At 35.9% G+C, this 21,105-nt stretch overlaps 1 protein-coding gene across 3 annotated transcripts in view; it reads right to left on the bottom strand.

The window, feature by feature from the left end:
- Positions 1-1,882: 1,882 nt before the first annotated feature.
- Positions 1,883-21,105, bottom strand: part of TLK1 (tousled like kinase 1) — an 83,187-nt gene continuing 63,964 nt past the window's right edge. For all 3 annotated transcript variants that reach the window (XM_032445830.1, XM_015868504.2, XM_015868505.2), the window contains exons 12-21: positions 16,548-16,614; positions 13,512-13,609; positions 12,069-12,150; positions 11,689-11,780; positions 11,513-11,602; positions 10,851-11,020; positions 9,456-9,591; positions 6,912-7,023; positions 6,503-6,610; positions 1,883-3,634 (exon numbers count right to left, since the gene is read on the bottom strand). In XM_032445830.1, coding sequence (XP_032301721.1) covers positions 3,458-3,634; positions 6,503-6,610; positions 6,912-7,023; positions 9,456-9,591; positions 10,851-11,020; positions 11,513-11,602; positions 11,689-11,780; positions 12,069-12,150; positions 13,512-13,609; positions 16,548-16,614 — 1,132 coding nt within the window. In that variant the 3' untranslated portion in view covers positions 1,883-3,457. The remainder of the gene's footprint in view (positions 3,635-6,502; positions 6,611-6,911; positions 7,024-9,455; positions 9,592-10,850; positions 11,021-11,512; positions 11,603-11,688; positions 11,781-12,068; positions 12,151-13,511; positions 13,610-16,547; positions 16,615-21,105) is intronic.

Here is a 21,105-nt window from a genome sequence, read left to right as displayed (position 1 = left end):
TACAAACCTGCTTTGGGTCTGTGCTTGTCCAGGATCAGAAAGATGGGGAAGCAGAAGCAGGAACCTCTGGATCTTTACCCTTCCATGGTTTTCACACACCCTATCCAGTCACCTGCCTAGGTCCCCAGTTCCTGTGCAGAGTCCCAGCAACACCCAGCACCTCAGCAAGCTGAGGGGTGCAGACAGCGGTGCTGTGCCTTGCATACCCGTGACTTGCATACCAAGAGGGCTGTCAGCTTTGTGGGCTATTGAAAGCTTCTCTAATTATGCAGCAGTTCGCTCATAGCTGCGGTGTGTGCGGTCAATAGCACTTGGGCAGCTGGCCAGCAACACAATGCTCTTCCCATCTCCTTGCTGGCTTTCAAAGCATTCTTCAGAAAATTAGCGCTAACTAGTCTCTCCGAAATCCCCATCTATCAACCAGCACAAACCAAGTTAAGAGTGAAAAACACTCCACCGATTTAACACCTTCAGTACAAACAAATAAAACTGTGCTAAAACATGGCTGTTTTAAAGAAACAAGCCAAGCACTGTTAACTGTGGCTGCAATGGCACTATAATCACAGTTAAAAATGAAGAATTCATCTTGCACTTGCTTCTAACTTGCAAGCAGGTTTTTATATCACACAGTAAAGTAGAATTCTAGCATCTTTCTGTACACGTAGAAATTTATAAGTATTGTATACATGTGTAAAGTAAGACTTTTGCTTGCAAGGTTCATTAAGAATTGATGAAGTTTAACTTCATTTCTTTTATCTACCTGCAACTAAATCAGCAGAAAAACATGGGAAATACAGCGAAGGATGATGTGATGAATCGAGTAAAATGTGCACAAAATACAGCCTAAGCAATGGATGTATGAATTACCTAGAAGTGATCAGCATCCCTTGACAAGTCGCAGTAATTCAGGCTTCTGGATTCAGTCTCAAGGGTACTTCTATCCCAAGCACAAATTGCTGAGCATCAGCCATCAGACACCAACTTGGACGTGCTGTGAACACAGAATGAATCCACATGGGGATACAAAACTTCTACTGACAGTACTGTAAGATGCTTACCTCCGGTACACAGGGTTGCACTTGTGTTAAGGTCTTGCAATTTTGATCCGAAAGATGAGACAGCGATACTTCATTTGCTTCTGTATGAAAATGCATTAAAAAGAAGCGTTTAGATTTCAGAAGTAAACATCTGCCATGGTGGAGTAACTGTCATGTAGTCAGCCACTTGTACTCCCAGATTCTAACAACAAGGAAAACAAGCCCTCTCGGAATCACTATAATGCCTAACCCCCCTTTTCTTTAGGTAGCTCTACAATTTTTGGTTACTTTAACAGTTCTCTAACATATTGCTAAGCTTCAAAGTACTAGAGGTTATCACAACACATTCTGGATACACAAAAACAGTTAACGCAGTCTTACCTCTTTTCCTTAGGCAAAACAGTCTGTAACTTCCAAGACACAGAATAGGATATAATGAAATCTAACGTGAGTATGCAGCCATGGCATAATCCTTGAACCACAGACCTTGGTTTCACACTGGCATATGGTGAAAAGGATGCAGTCCTAGAACTCTGGCATAACAGAAAGGCAGAACATATCAGAGTCTATTTTTATGTCTAACAAATTATAGAGAAACCTACTGAAATAACTGGAACTGTATCTGTGAGGCCTACTCATTGAAATAATGCATAGGTTATTTCACTGTGACAGATGCTTCAAATTTTATGGAAGTCTCCCCTTTCAGCCCTAACGTTGCTTGAATGTATTACTCTATTACTTCTGTTCGCCATCGAAATGAACTTGTTTTGATAGGTGAATGTAGCTCAGTGATAAGGAAAGCAGATTTGTCCTTTGTTAAAATGCAAAAACACACAATGAAAACCTTGAAATTTCAACTGTCATTGTTTATTACTGTTTTGGCTACATTCTCTACAATTTCAGCAGCATCTTAAAGAGACAGTTAATGTTTCTTTATATACAATGAAAACAAAATGGCTTGCAACATCAGAAACAAGAGCAACAGTTTAACTGTACAATACTAAATGAAAACCTGTGGTAAGAACAGCCTCCTTTTTCTCTGAAACATGGACAAAATTACAGATAGTATTCAGCATCCAGAATGGAACAGTAGAAAGAATAGTGAACTGGAGAGAGATACGCTGTTTTGAAAAATAAGTTTCTACCATACAAGGCAGTTAGAAAATGTTTCACATTTTAAAATACCTGTACAAGCCACAAGAAACATTTCCTTGTAGATAGGAACTTCCAGAAATAGAGAATAGCCATGAGAAACTTCTACATCTAGTACTGGTGCACTCTACAGGTTGAGAGTGCAATAAATTGACTTACGGAACTGTACTGTATATGGCCAACACAGCTCGGTTTACATGCCTTGATTGTTAATGAGTTTCCTACTCAGTCTCTCTATAACGTACAGTTTACTCGCACCTTAAGGAGGTCATCTGATTCTTTTGCTGAAGTAAAAGCAACATTGTTTAGCAGCAATTAAAAGCGCCTTGAGGGAGACTTTAAAGAAAAAGTACAATATCCAATTAGAAAAAGCCATACTTTAAACATTTGTACAGGAATAAGTTGCTGAAATTTAACTGAAAATGTGACATCTGTACAACAATTTACAATAGAGCTAGAAGGGAATTTATCATTATTCCTGCATAGAATATTATACATGACCTGTTTGCATTTGGTTTCACACTGTTGTTTGCTTTTATCAGAGGCCTGGAAATTTTCACAAGTTTCAATACCACAGCAAGTACAGTATATTTAGAAAATTAAGCTTATTTCAAAATTAGCAACCTATTTGAGAAATAAGTACCAGGAATTCCCTATCAACCTAAATTCTGTGAAAGAACTCCCCATGTTTGGAGGTATAAGCCTGAGTGCCAAATAAAATACTATAATTTCATCGAGGAATCTGATGTAGAACACAGCTTTGACTGTCTTGCACTTCTTACTTTGGTTTCAGAAGATCAATGTCTTGGAAACACGGCAGTTCATTTAGTTTATTAACCAGACACGGAATTTTTCTTGTTCTCAAATTTGCTTACTACCTTTCTTAAAAATTTTAAATAATGAAAAACTACCCTTCATGTTAGAACTTTCCAGTATCAACCAAATGTATTTTAAGTATTAAAAAGATTATTTACAATGTTCCCCAGAAAAAACTAAAAACCTTTTCTTCAGTCTTAAACACAGTATACCTGCTAGTGTGCAACAGGCAGTGTCATCCTTCAGCGTTTTAAGGTTGTTCTCTGAAGTGTATATTTATTCACAGTCCATGACCCATTCCAATCATACAAACAACACTATGTAGGAGGACTTCAGCCTGAAAACACAGTTATCAAACTCGTCCTGTGTAAAAACACCCAAATGTTCTCAAGCTCAAGTCTGCATCAGGAAACTACACAAATGTATCATGCCATTCCTCAGTTGGAGAAATTTCAGTATGAAATAATGCTTGAAGTAGGTGGTGTAGGGGATGCTGCTAGCCCAGTCATGTGTAAGTTTCCTGAAGAATTTGATCTCCTCATATGAGGAAGAAGGTAAGGATCGTTAGCCAGTTGATGGACATCAAATCTATCCTCTTTTCGGTATGCTAAACAGCGTCTGATAAAGGCCTAGAAGAGGAATGCAAAAAGTCACAATACCATTCAAAATAATTCCATCTGCTTACAAGCAAATAAGCATGTCCTCCCAAGATAAACCAGCTTCTAAACAGACTCTTGTTCTCATATAATTCCATTCAAAGACAGCCTAACATTCTACTACAGACTCCAATGGAAAAGAGTATGTTACAGTAGAAAAAAAAAAAATCAGCAAGCCTAATTGGCTTAGAGTAATCACACTTCAAACACATACTTCAGACGAAAAGATGTGTGAACTATATTTACAAGCAAAACATTAGCATTTCACAGAGGGAGAATTCTGCTTGTGTTATTCCTTAGCAGCATAGTAAAAGCTAAAAGCAAATGTCAGAGGACTCAGGAAGTAGAGAGGAACTACAAGGAGCTTCTAAAACCATCCAGCAGTGCACTACATGAAGAGCAGAAGATGCAGAGACAGTTGCCACTTCCAACACGCACTAACCAACACATCATTTAAGAAATCACCACCTAGCTTGAACTTCTCTCTCAGAAAGGAGAGAATTACAACTGACTTAAAATATCTTAAAAAACAGGGGAAAAATCTCTATTTATCTCCAGGGCAGCTTTTGAGACACTGTATTGTCCTTCATCAAGGTCTACATGATATCTGTCAATTATTGCATGATGTGTATTTCTGTTGAGTCTCATGTCTAATATATACAGAACACTCAGTCCCCTGGGAACTTGGGCTTCAACATTTAATGATAGAAAATCCTTATTACTGCTACAGAACTCATTAGCACATCATTACTTAATCCAGAACTTAAAAGAATTACCTATCTTTTCTTGATAAATCTCTTCAATTGTTTGTCCTTTGCTCAAATTAAAAACGTGAGATTAGAGGAAAATTTAATCTGTGATGTAAGTCCTAAAGATTCCTGCTAAAATTTCCTTCTAGCGTATACATATCCAGCAGGAACTAGTCTCAAAATAAAAGCACGCACATCTTAACATAAATTCACACATTCTTGGACATCTGGGGATTTAATTGAATTATTCATAATGAATCCCTAAGAAATGAGCTGCTAAGCGTAGTTTGCAAGGTTCTCAGAGTAACAGTTTGTTTCTAAAATGTTTGCAGAATACTTTGCGCTTCTGTGGTAGTGCAAATACTGCCATAATGCACAGAATGCTTCACAAAACAGGAAGAAGTAGCAAGTACCAAAGGACAATTACAGTCTGGAAACTAACAGTGTCATTTCAGGTTCTGTTTTTATTTCATCCCCATGTTTTCCAAATCAAAACTTCAGTTTATTGCTGTTCTTTTCCAACTACCAGGCCTATATATCTACACAGTCATCATAAACTGTCCAAATTTACAAGTTAGTCTGAAATAGTTTTATAGGGCTTCCACCAGAGAATAATTTCTCCCTCTCATTTACAGCTACTACAATGTTGTTAATAATCTTCCACTATTCTCCATTCCTGTTTTTTCAAACAGAACAAGGAATAGAGAATATAAAATAATGACCTACATCAGAACAACACTGAATTATTTGCTCTCTTCCAATGCCCTTCTGAAAAACACTACTTATCACAAAGAAATGCAGAGTTAAAAGACAGAAATACAAAATGCTAGCACATAACATTACCAGCTGTAAGTTACGTGATGTGTATTTGTCAACTTCATTCAAAGGAGATGATTTTTCCAAACTGAGATGAACCTCCCCCAAATGAAACCAATCAACAACAAAAAAAAAAAACCACCACCACCAGCTCCCCCAAAGAAACAGGGCATACTATAACATTTAACCAAACAGTCATAATTCTAACTGCAGCTCATTTACTAAAATTAGTTCTAGAAAATATAGCCAACACAAACGCATTGCTATTGTTTAGGTCCCTGACATAACTTTTCTTGGGAAGCTACATCCTTTAAAACTGTGTTGCCTCTCATTTTTATCATAAGAAGCTCAATTGTCTTTGCATCCTTATACTTTTAGCAGCCTTTTACTTTTACAAACAAGTAACTTGGAATGTTTTCTTCCAAATCCACAAAACTGGCTTTGTCATAGATACTCACATCAGCAACAACATAGATAATCACAGAATCACAGAATGACCCGGGTTGGAAGGGACCTCAAGGATCATGTAGTTCCAACCCACCTGCCTGGCAGGGCCACCGAACACACACCTTTACTAGATCAACACACGCCTTTACTAGATCAAAACCCGTTTAATCTGTGCTCTCAATGGCTAGTCTGTGCACGTGTGCTTGATACTACAAGTTTCAAAATAAAATTATCAAAACCCCAAAAAACATCTCAATCCACACCTCTATATCTCATCAACTATTTTAGCTGTCTTCTTTCCTGAAACAGCATCAACAAATATTAATCTTAAGAATGTGTGCTTATAAGCTCACAGTCAAATTAATGCACACGTAGTATGACTTCTGAAGGGGAAGAATGTTGGCAGGAACACTCTCCAGGTATTCAGTAGTCAAACAGTCCTTAAAGCCAATAAGGCTGGAGCAAATAAACACACTATTTTCAGAGAAAGCTTCCACTGTTTGCAGAAGTATTTCACAAGAATTTTTAGTGAGAAAGTTAAAGTCTTCTGGAAAAAAAAAAAAAGGAAAGCAGATTATTTTTGAGAGAGTATAGTTTAAAATTGCAGATTTCTAGATTATATGGTCTTGTTTTCAAACACGTGACTTTAAAAAGTCCCAAAATAAATTTGTTGAAACTAAGACATGAAAATATTAGTATCTTCATCATGTTTTCCTATGTGTTAAGTTACTACACCCCACAGCATTCTTAACAGCAATTTCATAGCTGAATCCTTAAAAATAAATGAAACAGGTTTTAACCACTGCTCTGCGCTCATATAAAACATTACCTTGGCTTCATTGCTAACAACAGGCTTAACAGGGAACTGGACTTCTGTGGCTTTTAATATTGTATTTTCTTGCAAGATATCTTGCTGTGATTGATTGTGGCCAAATGGCTGAAAAACAAAGACAGGACTTTCTTCATGACAGTAATCTAACTGCTATGATTTCAGAGATACTTAACACAAAAGTAAATTGAATACAGTGTTAATATATGTTTCTAACCATTCTTTCAATTAAGAAACTGTTTTAGTTAAAGCTTCTTACATTTCTCACAGTATCAGTGCACGCTAGCAAAAACGAACACAAGTCATTTCCATATGGATTCACATCTTTACAACTATTGTTCACATTCTACTGAAAACAGGTAAGCATTTATACTAACAATTTTAGATAGGTAGACAATATTTTCCTTACCTTTCTACCATAGAGACACTGGAAAAAGATTACTCCAACTGACCATACATCAACCTTATTAGAAATCTTTGGTGGCTCTTTGCCAACTACAAAACACTCTGGAGGCAAGTACCTGAAAAGGAAAACATGTGCCTCAGTGTCAGCAAGCAGATGTATGAATCACTACAACTTGTTCAAAGATCAGAGATGGCATACAAAAAAATCTGTGCAAGCTGCTATTCAAACAGCTGTACAGTTATCTTATGATCCTTATTTCCACACTTAGAACACAGACCAAAACTGGCAATACAATTTTTTGTATAGCCAGGCAGTCAAACAAGGAACCGATTCTTTAATTAAACCATTAATAATCACTAATTATTCAAGCACTGAGATCCTATTAGTGTAATTATATACCTTCTGTCTCTATTTTAACGTGCAAAGATGAAAGCCATACAGGATATTTAAAGCTAGGTCTCATTAGAAATCAAATGTAACATACACATGATTTGAAAGTTTTCTGTAAGAATATGAGTTATAAGGTAGATAAATGTGATCATATTTCTATGCCTATAATTTCCATGGAAGCCATACTTGAAAAGCTGAAAGCTGATTAAATTCTTATGGCATCCCTGAATTAGAGACGAACTCATGCAATGCAATCTCCTTCAAATAAATACATAAATAAAGAAAGAAAATCTCAAACCCTGAAAAGTATCATTAAGAAGGCAGTTTATTAATAAAGACTGTAATAAAAATCTAAAAAACAGGGGTAAAAAATCCTTCAGAGCAATGACTTATCAGATATTCTTTTATCAAAAACATGTAAGACTTTAAAAATAATTTAAAGAAATGCCTGTGAAAATGGAAATAAGCAAAAGAGAAATGAGAATGCAACACAACTATGAATTTCATATAACACACAAAAAAAATTCTTCTAGAATCCTTGTGCACAATTCTGATGGCAACATACAAGAAAGATGGGCTTGAACTAATGCAAGCACACAGAAAAAGTACTGAGATGACACGAAGAATAGAAAGCCACGATGCAGAAAAAAGCCAAACACTATAAAAATACAAGGGAGCAAGTATCAGGAAGGGAAACAACCTATTTCAAAGAAGACAAGTGTTGGTACAGGAGCAAACAAGTACAAAATGGCTACAAGTAAACAGTTCCATAAATTAGAAGATTAAGTTTCTAATGATTATAGAACTGAGGTTATGGAACAAACTTCAAATCAGAGATGAGTGGGTACAAAACACCAAATTTAATACAAATGGCTCTAAGTTTACAGAGCAGATTACATGACCTGAATGCTTGGAAGGACAGGTAACTTGACCCAGTGACTGAAAAAATCTCTCCCAGTACTACATTGCTGAGTTTATGCCATTTTCCTTACACTGACTTATCCTCATCTAAAACTAACTCAAAACTTTCCCTCAGAGAAAGCAAAAATTATAAACATGGAGATTTATCATCAGTGTCTAATGGTCACAAACAACTTTAAATCTGTCAGTTCCCACCACAACTAGTGCATGTGGTGCTTCCAATGAAAGCCAAAGGCCCAAACTTTTTGAATAGTGTTGCTACAATTATATATTTAAACTCATGTTTAAATTGGAGCATTAAGGAAAGCAGCAACAGTCTAACATTTCCAAAATGCTTCAACTTGGATGACTGTCTTTTCACAGGACGTGCACATTTCCATTCACTCAAGAGTATGCGTGAGGCTTTTCTTCCCAGAAATTCTCAAGGAAAAGACTAAATCTATTACATGCAACTTCCAAATACAGGAAAAGTTGAAGAAGAAATCGGAAGGACACTGGCTTCCCCATTTAGAGTTAAGAACCAAAAGCTGAATCCTATTTTGCTATAGGCAGAAGAGGAGAAAAATGAACGGATCAATTCACAAAGTCTGGTCAATATAGTTTTTCTATTCCACTCACCCTGACACAGGTACTGTGCACACAGGCTCAAAGATCTCTTGTATCAACTTGCATCTTTAGGGAACAAATTCTAGAAATGGCTTTTCTGTTAGCAATCAATTGGGTGGTTTTTTTTGTCATCTCGCTCTGTAGGCAGCTTTAAGATTTCAGGTTTTTGGACAAGTATGTGGGTACACACAGAAAACAAGTTACAGCTCCTCAGCTGTCATTAACCTTTAGGATGGAAGAGTAAATACTCTTTTATCCTAAGGACATTACCTTCTGGTAATCCCTGCTCTAAGATTTCCAAGGACTAAGCACCCACACTTAATCATCACAGCTCTGTCAAACATCTTTAACTACCTGCAGCCAAAGATTAAACACCTGCTTCTTCTGGGAAACAATGTTTATAAACCAGAGATTTGCTCCACATTTTATATATATATATTCCTAACTTATTTCAGTTATGGCACTATTCCTGAAATTTCATGAATATCAAGATCCACAATACTGCACAAAAATCTTTGTTTGTCATTCTTGTTAGTATTTTTAATCCTAGCTATCTCAAGGAATTAGCTTTATGAAAGCATTTCAGAAGCCTCAAAAATATCCTAAGAAGAGAATCAAACCAGGCATTACCAGTAAGTTCCTGCTCCCTGTGAAGTTAAATCCATTCCATCCACACCATAGCTATCATCATCCATAATTTTGGACAAGCCAAAATCAGTAATTTTTATTTCTCCACATGCTGTTCCATCTACAAGAAGAATATTACCTAAACAGAGGGGAAAAAATACATTTTTAACTTCAAAAAATACCACCGGAATGCTTCGTTTCCAAAACAAGCCAAAATTTTCAGGAACATTCAAGTTAATGAGGGGTCAATGACATCTTTACATCATTTTTATGAACTTGAGTCTAAAGTATCTGGACTGTGACATTTCAGTGCTGTCTCAGTAGTGATAACGCAGAGTGTTCCTATCATGTTAGATGGCTTCCTCAACTTGGAGCTGTCAGGACAGCAATATAAAACAGTATACCAGCCATAATGAAATTTTGTACTTTTCTGTCCAGAAAGAATTCTAAACTACACATTTCAGGGTCTGCACATGCCAGGAAATAGTGCCAATGCACTGCTGCAGTTCAAAAAAATACAATTCCACACGTTAAAGTTGTGCAATAATTTCATTTTTTAAAATCATTTGACAAGTTTTCTCTAAAAACAGAGCAAAAACTAATGAGACTAAGACTATATGCTTCACAATTTCATAATATTAAATCTGTTATCCTTTAATAGAAATCTGTATGAAAAATTCAGCAAGCAAACAGCCTGGCACTAATGGCTACACTACAAACCCTAGACTTGAAAGTCTAGCAGATTAAAATTCACAAAAAATGTGAAAGACAGAATACAACAAAAGTACATTGTTAAAGACAGTATTCATTGTTATTATTACTAAAAAACTTGACCAGGATTTAGAGAAGAGATCCAATTAACAGTGGTATTTAGACCAGCTTCATGAAGAAAAGCTGAACTGTTTCAGATAAAGATGTAGTAAAATAAGACTATAAACATGCAAAAATGCATAAGGAAAAAAAAATAGATTCAGAATCAGTAAATCATTCTGCAAAGTCCTTGTTGAAAACGTTTATCCTTAGATGCAGAAAGTCATTATTTCAACCCTTTATAGGCTAAGAAATATATAAGGAAAATATTATTTACAAATCAACATTCTATAATGATCAGAGAGGATCTTACATGCTTATACTGTTAAATACTAATGCATCTACAGGCTCTATGACATCTTCCTACAAATACAAACCAAAATAACACAAAGGAGAAAAGTTGTAACAAGTAGTTTTATAAAAAGAGACAGATTATATTAACTGTAAAATTAGGAAAAAAAAGTATCTACCTCTCAGATTAAAATCAATCTGACAAGCCAAAGATAACTGCTATTTTGAGGCATGAATTATAAACAAAATGAGGGTAAAAATGTGATGACATTTTCAATTTTGTTATTTCTCATTTACCTGGTTTAAGATCATAGTGTATAATAGGGGGCTTGATCTCATTGAGATATCGTAGTGCATTTACTATTTGCATTACAATGGACCTAGCTTCCTTCTCTGACATCAATTTATGTTGCTTGAGATAGAAATCCAAGTCATTGCCTTCACAGTATTCTAACACCGTGCAAAACCTACAGCAGAATTTAGAGACATAATTAAATGACATATCCAACTGCAAGATCAAAGTTATGACAATCTAGTTTAATAACAATAACTTTAACAACAGCTGCCTGAATATTAAATTACATGAATGAAATTGTTAATAAAACATGGGGCAAAATGATTAGATTATGAAATCTGACATCAATCAGAACACAAACAACTCACCAAAAAAGAAAACTTATGCACACTGAAAAGGTGTTACAAAATAGTGTTTTCATCACTCTATAGAAGATCTCCTCAACACATGCACACATACTCATATCTATCTGTGACAAACTAGTGGTTGGGGTTTTTTCCTGCTGACGTCCTTTTTTCCTCCCCACTCTTTTTTCCAAAATATGTCCCTAATGAAACCCTAAGTATTCTGCCTGAAAGTCAAATATTCTTCCTGTCTGCTTATCCAACACACAACACTAAAGCCCTTGTCACGTTCTAAAAAACATATAATTTCATGTACTTACGTATCTGTATCCAAGGAGAAGTAGTCATATAGCTTAACTATTCGAGGATGATCCAGTTCTTTGTGAATTCTATACTCTCTGCAGGCATGTCTAGAAGAAGATTGATACATTAATCTTCCATAATCTATAAAATGCTATTCAATTTAACATATGAAGCATAAGTCATTAACATTTACTTGTGGTAGTTTTCTTTCTTTTCATCCCTCCAGCTTTTGTTAAGCTGGTGAATCTTCACAGCAGCGTATCTTTGTTCATAAAGATCAAAAGCCTAAAAAAGAAACCCACAAATATAGTAGTTATAACCAAAGATGACGATAAAAATAACACCCAACAGAAAGAAACAAAACTGGCATGTAATTCATGTTTCTATTGTAATACTACCTCCCCTCCATAGATTAATCAAGGAGGTTCTGCTTAATCACTGTTCAGCGAGTATACACATTAAAATCCTGCTGCTTATTTTAGATCTCTCACCACCTTCACGCCAGTCCCAGAAACCAAATGTACAAGAGTACATGCCTCAAATACTAGTTTAAGTAGACTAAACACACTCTACCTTGTATACTTCACTGAAGCCACCTCGGCCAAGTAAATGGAGTAACAAATACCGTTCATTCAGTGTGGGGTGATCTTTAAACCTTGAAAAAAAGAGATTTAATTCAATTTTGTTTAAGGTTTACAAACACAGACTGAAATGTAAATATCTGAGCATTACTTCTAAAACAGAACTTTCCTTCCTACTAGTGACACATAAGAATATTTAACCATGTGCAACTTTATGGAACAGTTATACAACACAGTACATTTCAGCATCTTTCAATTATTACGCGTAAAACTCCTATCACATCTTTACTATCAAATGTGCTAATTCTGGCAAACTTTCTGTCATTTTTTTCTTCTTCTGAAGATAAGATAAAAACACCTTTAACCCACTCTCTATGAATGCTATGCTCATGATAACTCAATAAGGAAAATACTATTCTGCGTTATGCTTACTTGGTTTTGAAACAAAACCATTATCAACAATAGTAATCAGCATCAATATCATCAACAGTAGAATCAGTAGGGCCTGCTTCCACTCCATATCATGTGGTCTGCTTCTATACTGTCTGAACAAACAGAAGCACAGAATTTCAGTATGTTCTTCATCTCTCCAATCTGTTCATTTAACCTTTATTAATAAACATGCCCAGAAACCACGCAATGCTAAAATTCAAACTACTGTTGAAAACTGCCTTGCAATCTGCATCTCTAGAGAGCTGTGGTCCTCTTCCCTACATCCTTCTGCAAGTATCCTGCCAAAATCCCAAAACCTTCCTTTGCATAAAGGTTTATAAAATGAGATACAGTGGTGCTCTGCTCACTGATTCCAATTTGCAGTAAGTCAGCTTCTGCTTTCTGGAACTGATAAGGAAGATATAGTTCCAACTTCACACAAAACCTGACCAGACCTGTTGTACACACTCATCTTCCTACAAAATGATTTTTTATATAAGACTAAGAAGTTACAAAATAACAAACAGTAACACAGGGAATGCACACCAAGTTACTAAGTATCTGCTCACACTCATATGAAAAGCAAATATGAAAAACTTTCCAAATGCAAAATGATGCTGCAGGATAATCACCATGCTCTCCTGACCTAACTGTATTATGAAATAATCCTTCCTGCACCAAACTTCCCCACCATTTTCTTGCTTTACTGTCAGCAGAATGTTCCAAGATTTCTTTTCCTAGTGATGCGGTATTGCAAATTTTAGCAATTAAACTGCATTAAAACCTGTTCGTGTATATTATTTCCTGCATTCAGTGAACTACTGAGCTTTAAGAAAATTACTACTTGTTTGGTAAAACTTAAATAAGCTATTTTTTAAAATATACACAAACAAACAAGGAACCAAAGAAAAAACCATGAACCTGCTTATACCCTACAATCAAAATTTGATTTTAGAGCATTATTTTAGAAGTAGACATGCAAAATCAAGACAGAAAATCTTACTGTGAATTATCTTCATTATTTATTCTTTTCAGTTCTCTGATGTGAAGATTCCTAACTCTTTCCAAACGTTCAAGTTCTGCTTGTATTTCAGCTTCCTCCTGCAAATGAAAAGAATCAAGTATAAAAGCTCATTTGCTCCTCACTTGAAAAGGATATTTTTACCCCTGCATCAATACTAGTGATGATGGAGGAACATTACATTACAAAACCATACTGAACTAGAAGAAAGCACTGCTTTTCTTCTAAAGCCTGAAAAACTCAGAGATAAGGCAAAAAGTATGTTTCAAGGAACTTCTGTCCATGAATCGGCAGGTAACGGCATGTTCACAGTGTTGTTCTGCACTGTAGGGATGCTATTCAAAATGAGAAGCAGCTGGGTTTTGTACCTCAGCCAAGGAGAGAAATTATCTGGGAAGCAGACTAAAATTGATGTACAACGAAGAAAAAAACTGAGGTATGCACAGTTACAGATTTTGTACAAACTGGAAGATTAGGAAGAGGTCTGAAATATTAGAGGTTGAAGGATAAAGAAAAAATGTAAAAAATCATTATAGCAAAACTGCTCTTAAAGCACTGATATAAGACACCAAAACAAAGCTCATTTCAAAATGTTTATCCATTTCTATCTTACTAAACTTACAAGCATAGAATGTGTACTACCTAAAACCTCAAATGCAATTTCAAAAATTCTATGTTAGTTAAGAGGATATTCTCAAACTAATCTTGGCACTTAGAACTATGTCATCTTTATTCGGCATATAAGAGAACATTTAAGTAGTTATCTATTCAGAATCTCAACAAAAAAAGGAAAAGAATGCATAGAACCTAATTTATGAAACCAGCACAAATATCCACGTGGTAGGTTCATTGAAAGACTCTGTCAAAAGAGCTGCATCTATTTCAGAATAAGCACCTCTAAAACTTGAAAGCCAAAATTAGTCCATACAAGAAATCTAATAATTACAAAATTATTCAAGCTGAAAAGGAGAAAGAAAGCCTGGCATCTGATACGTGTTTTTTTGTTTTTTGGGTTTCTTTTGTGTGTGGGTTTTTTTCCCCTCCAGTAGTGCCCCATATCTTCGTGTTATTTTGGCACAAGCTGTTTGTACAGCTACATGGTGAACCAGACTTGAAAACTGATCAACCTTTTCTTTAAAAGGAAAAAAACAAAACAAAAAAAAGAGCAAGTCCTCCTAATATATGCACATTTGTTTTTTTGATAAAAGACCAGTTTTCTGATTCAGTTGATACCGTAACTGCACAATCTAGTGGTGCTGTTATAGGCAACAAGTCACGGTACAAGGGGTGGAGGTTGACATCACCACAGGGGAGAGAAAAATGCTTTGAAGTCACTGTTTCAGAATACTGTACACCACAAAACCCCACTCTGACACATCTGTATTTATATAATCTAGAAAACTATCAAACAAGTTTAGGAATCCAGATCAAATGATACATCATTTGTTTTTAACAACATGCAATGTTATCTGGTTCATTTGCATTGTTGTTTTTTTTCTGTTTACAAAATTTGAAACTTTTTCATATTTAGATTAATACTTGTACATCTCCATTAAATACTCTGAAACTATATGCAGTTCCTCATAACTCAATGTTCCTCAATGAAGAATTCTAAAGTCCTTCTTTCTTCCTCAAAAAGGCCACACACTTATACACACACTGTCATCTATGTTCTTCCTAAAGGCTGACAAAAAACCCAACACATCAGTTATGCCTCTTTTGGACTTTTTTATTCATATATTATTCAATTCAGTAGTTCTAAAAATGTGGTTCATAGGACAATGTTAGTCCAAAGAGAACTGGCTGGTTGCATTGTTTCCAGCTGTTATTTAGGACACTCAGACTGTGAATACCTTTAAGCAAGAATGAATCAGCTTAGCTGCCTTAGGTCGCTGCTATATAAAAGGAAGTGAGAAAACAAGAGCCTCTCTCCAGGACTAAAGCAGCTAGTCGGAAAAGAATTTCCTGGGGAGCAGAAGGAAAAAGAAAACTAGCAGTGGCAGAATGTACAGGGCATCAAAAAAAAAAAAAGAGCACCAGGAAAGCATCTGGATAGTGTAAAGGAACAGACAGCAAAAAAGCATATGCAGAAGGAAAGAATAATAAATGTAGTCAGCAATGATGCACTAGGGGGGAAATACAGTAATATAAAAGGTAAAAAAATTATTTTTCTCAGTTACCAACAAAGTCTACATCACATGTAGGAATTAAGATGCAAGAATGTATGCTTATTATTACTTTCATGTATATTCAAGCATAATTTACTAAGAAATAATATTTTTTTCCCTTCTGACATTTAGTCAAGTTTGTTCTTGCACAGAGAACCTCAGTAATGATGCTCAAGGTGTAAACCAAAACTTGATAGTAAAAAAGTTTTAAAAGCTTCCTTCATACATCACTCACAACTTCCAATAGATATAAAAAAAATAAATAACACAACCTGCATAATTTCGTAACACAACTTCAAATGAAACTGCTGCTATTTCTACTGCCATGAACTAAGTGGGCAGAGTCTACCTCACAGAGCCAGCAAGTTTCTATTCAGATTTCCTACTATAGGTTCAAGTATTTTCTAGGCATATTCTTCAAAAACAGGACCAGTGTTCTCAAAGAGCCTGGCTAGCTTCAAGATTTTTTCATAAGTCAAAAACTGGAATAAAGCACACACAGTTTAAGAGACCAGATTGCTAGGAAATATTTTCTCTCTCTTGCTATAGACAGTACACAGCTGAAATGGATATGACAGATTATCAAAACATAGTATTCATTCAGAACAGCAACATCCCATACACTGGACATTTTTTAAAGGTCCAATATCAGTGCAAGAAATCACATCAAGTTTGACTCCACTTTCTCAGCTCTAGAGCAAGACTTACACCACTATTACGAGGATTTGTTATTGCTCCCTTTTACTTTCTATGTCTATGGTAAGTAAACCCACTCCTTGTTTTGGCAGTGATAGTTTTGACTGTTTGGGACACAGCCCAAAAATGTTGCAAGAATGGAGCATATACATACCTTCTTGAGATGTCCTAACCGAAGTTTGAAGATTTCTTCCTGTTCGTGATACTCTGCTAGGGTCAAACTGTTAAAAAAAAAATAATCTCATTTAGTACCCTTATTTAAATGCTACCATACATGTATTATCTTTTGTTAATCACTTAAAATCACAATATCGAGCATGCCTTTTTGAGCCATTTGAGCTTTCACTTTTGTAATCTCAGGGTAAAAACATGCTTCCCTGGGAAGAAACCAAACATATATGACGAATGGGGAAAAAAGAAAAACATACTGTTTCCACAAAAAACACTAAAAACACACTGAAGTGGTGAAAAAACAAATGCTGGATGGCATACACATTTTACTGTCTTGCTTAGATCTGTTATTTGCATTATGCAAAGCTAAGAGCACAATATCTTTTTAAGAAGTCCATAATTTACTGGGTTCGATTATTAACAGTCCTGGGAAGGGAAGTTATACAATATAACAGAAAACACTCCAAGTGGAAACAAAAAAACAAACCCAAACAACACTCACGACCATATCCCTGTCAATGGTAGAAGGAAGCATTACACAAACTTATCCTACATTCTTTTTCCTACCATAATGAACAGCAGCCATCAGAAATCCACACAAACATTCTGAAGGAGGAAAATCCACCTCTCTTCAAGAAAGAGAAGGTTCCCTTAGAGACACATTTTGGCACTAAGCTTTTACATTCTTTTCCTGACAGAACCTCCTCTGGGAAGGAAGGAGAGTCATTAAGGCAAATGTGAAATGGGATATCTCAATACGCTAAGAACACTGGCATTGCATTTCCTGAACAACAGCAAGAAACGTAAAACAGTGCTCTAAGTCCTCCTCTAATGAAAGATCCATCAAAGACAGCACTAAGGCCATATTTGACAACTCACAGCAGCACCTCTGATGGTTTTTTTAGTATTTCTTCCTGAACAGCTAACCACTCTAACCAGGATTAAGCACTCAAAAAATGCACAGAAAATCAGCACGAATAAGGTTAAGTATTATTTCCTTCCAGGTTCTATTCTCCAGTATGAATTGCAGGTTTGTGTATCTATTTCCAGAAATGCAGACTATGTAAACTTTTCAAGCAGAAGTATCTTTAGGTGGATTAGCAAAGCTGAATCACAAGTAAAACATGCTGAAAATATTGTCTACAACACAAGATATCCCAGAATTTTCTTTGAACACTAAAAACCCTAAAACCATAGATGCTCTGAAAATCTAACATAATACAGGATATTAAGACCATAGTGTCGTAATAATAGAACCATATATGGTCTTCTTTAATTTTAATTAAATTTCAGCTATCTACCCAGTTACAACAAAGGGCTTAGATGGCTCTAATAAGTATTGTCTTCCAAGAAGTACTTAAATAGCTCTCTTCAGTGCAGAGCACAAATTTGAGGTTGTATTGAAAACATTACAATTTAAAGTCACTCTTTCCATATGTCCACATTATATCCCAATAAATCATCATTTTCATGCTTCTATTTCCTTACAAATCTAATTCTATTAGAGACACAGCATGATTAACAACAATTTAAATCCGTTGTTACTGACCACTGTGTTTCAGAAGAAAGCATATAAAATTCTGAACTGTAAGCAGATGTAGTTGCTTTGGATTTTGTTAGCTTAGTTCTAAAAAGCAACTTTTTTTTTCCCCACTTATATTCAGAAACAATTATTTAAAAAGCACATAAGTGAAGTGCTGCTGTATTTTCTTAATTTGTTAATACATTTTATATTAATGCTCTTGAAACGGTATGTAACAAATAGTAAACAAAGGACAATGTGCATACTGCCTGTTTTATGGCTACAGATTGCCATCCCATTGCAAAGGCCAAAAACATCCAGCCTATAGAGTGCTTCCACCACCTCCCCACCTACAGTCATCACTGGATGCCCACTTCTGAAAGCACAAGTCACCTACCTACAAGTCACCATAACTTCCTGCAGAAGAAGCTGCTCTTCTGTCACCCGAGACCAATGCAGGTCTCATCAGATGTGGAGGAAGAAAGACCAAGGAGCAAATGGGAGGGATGGTGGTTGGAGACAGGTTGCCACCATCCACTAACAGCACTGCAGTTGGAAAGTTGAGCTTCTGCTTGACAGGAGGAGCACTGGGGAAAAAGTGTAGCTGGGGGCAGGCTGTGTGAATGAATATGGTAACATTCTGGTCCTGACTATGACCTCTTCCACTCAAAACTACCATGTGATAAATGCTGTGTGTTAACAGTCTGCAACCAAATTAACATCATACACATGCAATAAATTCCTGAAATTCCAAAAAAGTACTGCATATATTCTGTGCATGCATATTTAGACATCTGTGACATTTAGAGCCTTCGTATGCCATATTTATTTGTCGCTATAAGAAAGCAGACAGCCTTCCTAGCCTGAAAAGTCTGGTGTCACAATTTAGAGCCTCTCAATAGTTTAACAAAGTTTATAGCTGAATTTCTAAGACTCTGACACAGTATGCATAGGTAGACTTCACCAACCTCTGCATTTCTTCCTCACAAGCTACAACAAAGCCTTCATCTGTTATAAACATACCTACTAGTAGCCACTCACAAGACAAAAACAATCCTAATGGCCACATGCTCCTTGGTTGTTTAGACAATTAAACCTGGCACATAAACAACAATCTCTTTTCCCACTGTTTCCCAGATGAAAAATCATCAGGGATACACACACACGGCAGAATGCTGCCATGCCCCAGGATAGCAATTCGCACATCCAATAGAAGCACTTGGTTACAATTTGTGTAGTGTTTTTTTTTCTGGGGGGGGGGGAATCAAACTTATTCAAGTTCCTAGAATTTCTACAAAGATGGGCAGCAACCGCTGACCAATTCAAGCTTCCCCTGAGGTCTTTTCACCATGTCCCATTTCTTCCATTGTTTCCATGTCTGCCTTAGAAAAAGACAGCCTCAGGAAAAGAGTTGTTGTCACTCATCCTGTAAAGCCCAGACACATTGTTGGCACTTCAATCTGAAAGTTTCTGAAAATATTTTTGTTTGTTCCATGCAGAACAGAATGCTCTCTCTAAACGATGCATTTGTTCAGCTACATTAACAAACTCTGCCAGCTCTCTCTGCTCTCCTATTTCAAATTATGTACAGGGATGAGGATGCATGCAGACTGATGGAGCAATTGGGAAAGGAGAGAAATCATCAACTGAGTGTTAAATACAACCAATATACCTGAAGGTGTATGGGAACCACCTAAATTACATCAAGTTTTGCCTCCAGAAATAAAGGTCTGTTTAAAACAAACAAACAAACAAAAACACTTTCAAAGCTCTCTAAAGTCACCAAGAATCTGAAATGAACTTTTGGAACACTTTTTCCCAGGGCTATGAAAGTTGACTCTATTTTAAATAACCGTTTCTTCTTCAAATACATTTCAATACACTTTTACCTAAGATTAATAAAACTATTTCATTCAGACAAAAGGGATCTCTCGTAACTAAAACTACTTTTTAGTTTTGGTTGGGGACAAAAAAAAAAAAGAACAACTGAATTCATACTGGAAAATCAGGACAGTGTTTAAAACACATGCAGGATGAGCCTGAACACCAAAATCACCTTCCACTCACTGAGCAATGACAGAGAGCCACTTATGTATTGATAACTTCAGTGCCAAGACTTTGCTTTTAAATTAATATCAGAGAACATGTCCTGCTAAACCAAAGCAATGCTCTTAGAATTCCCCAGGCAACACCTTAAATTGATTTATAAACAGTTAACCACTGTTTTCAGAAATAGTTTTAATAACACTGATTGTTTCACAAAGCTATAGATCATTTCCTCTTGCCAGTAGCAGAACTAGAGATATCTTTTTTAAGCAAATAATGTTAGCAACGTGGAGACACTTGTTGCTAATAACCAGCAGCAAGCTGTTGATTTGCTTAAAAAAGATTTGCCTAATCACTTTCATGTATGTTGTGTTGATTTACTACTGTTATAGTTCATTAATCTTGGCAGCTCTGCATTTTCCCTAGCCTAATATAAACAGAACATCTTCCATTTGACTGTACTAACTAAGATCATTACTTTTGACGTAACACAGGAACGCTGATAAGCACAATGTAATAGGAGGGGATAACATACAGCAGATGACAAATTTACACAAAAATGGAAGAGCACAGTTAGTAATTGTTTCACCGAGGTATGCAAAACAGCACTAAGAAGTGGAGTCAACACACAGCACTCCTGTATAACATTGCAACAAATCCCAAATATAAACATTTTTAATGCCCTTCAAGCGAAGGCTTAAGAGCATGACACAGCTTAATGATTCTGTAATATCAGGACATACTGGAAACCTTCAAAGAGGTTTAAACAACATTAATAAGCTTGCCATAAAGACAAGAAATCCTACATCTAGATGATAATATGATCAAATTAAGCGATAGTAGTTTCTGCTTGGTAACAGTTTACTACACACAAAAGGGCAGCAATTCTGATTGTTCTCCTGGCAATTCTGTTACCAGTAGGTATTTTCTTGTGCCATTTAACACACTGGTTAGGCTAAATTAAATGAAGAAC

This window comes from Coturnix japonica, chromosome 7 (assembly GCF_001577835.2).
Source record: "Coturnix japonica isolate 7356 chromosome 7, Coturnix japonica 2.1, whole genome shotgun sequence".
NCBI classification, from domain to species: Eukaryota; Metazoa; Chordata; class Aves; order Galliformes; family Phasianidae; genus Coturnix; species Coturnix japonica.
This window is presented reverse-complemented; position numbering and strand designations above follow the sequence as displayed.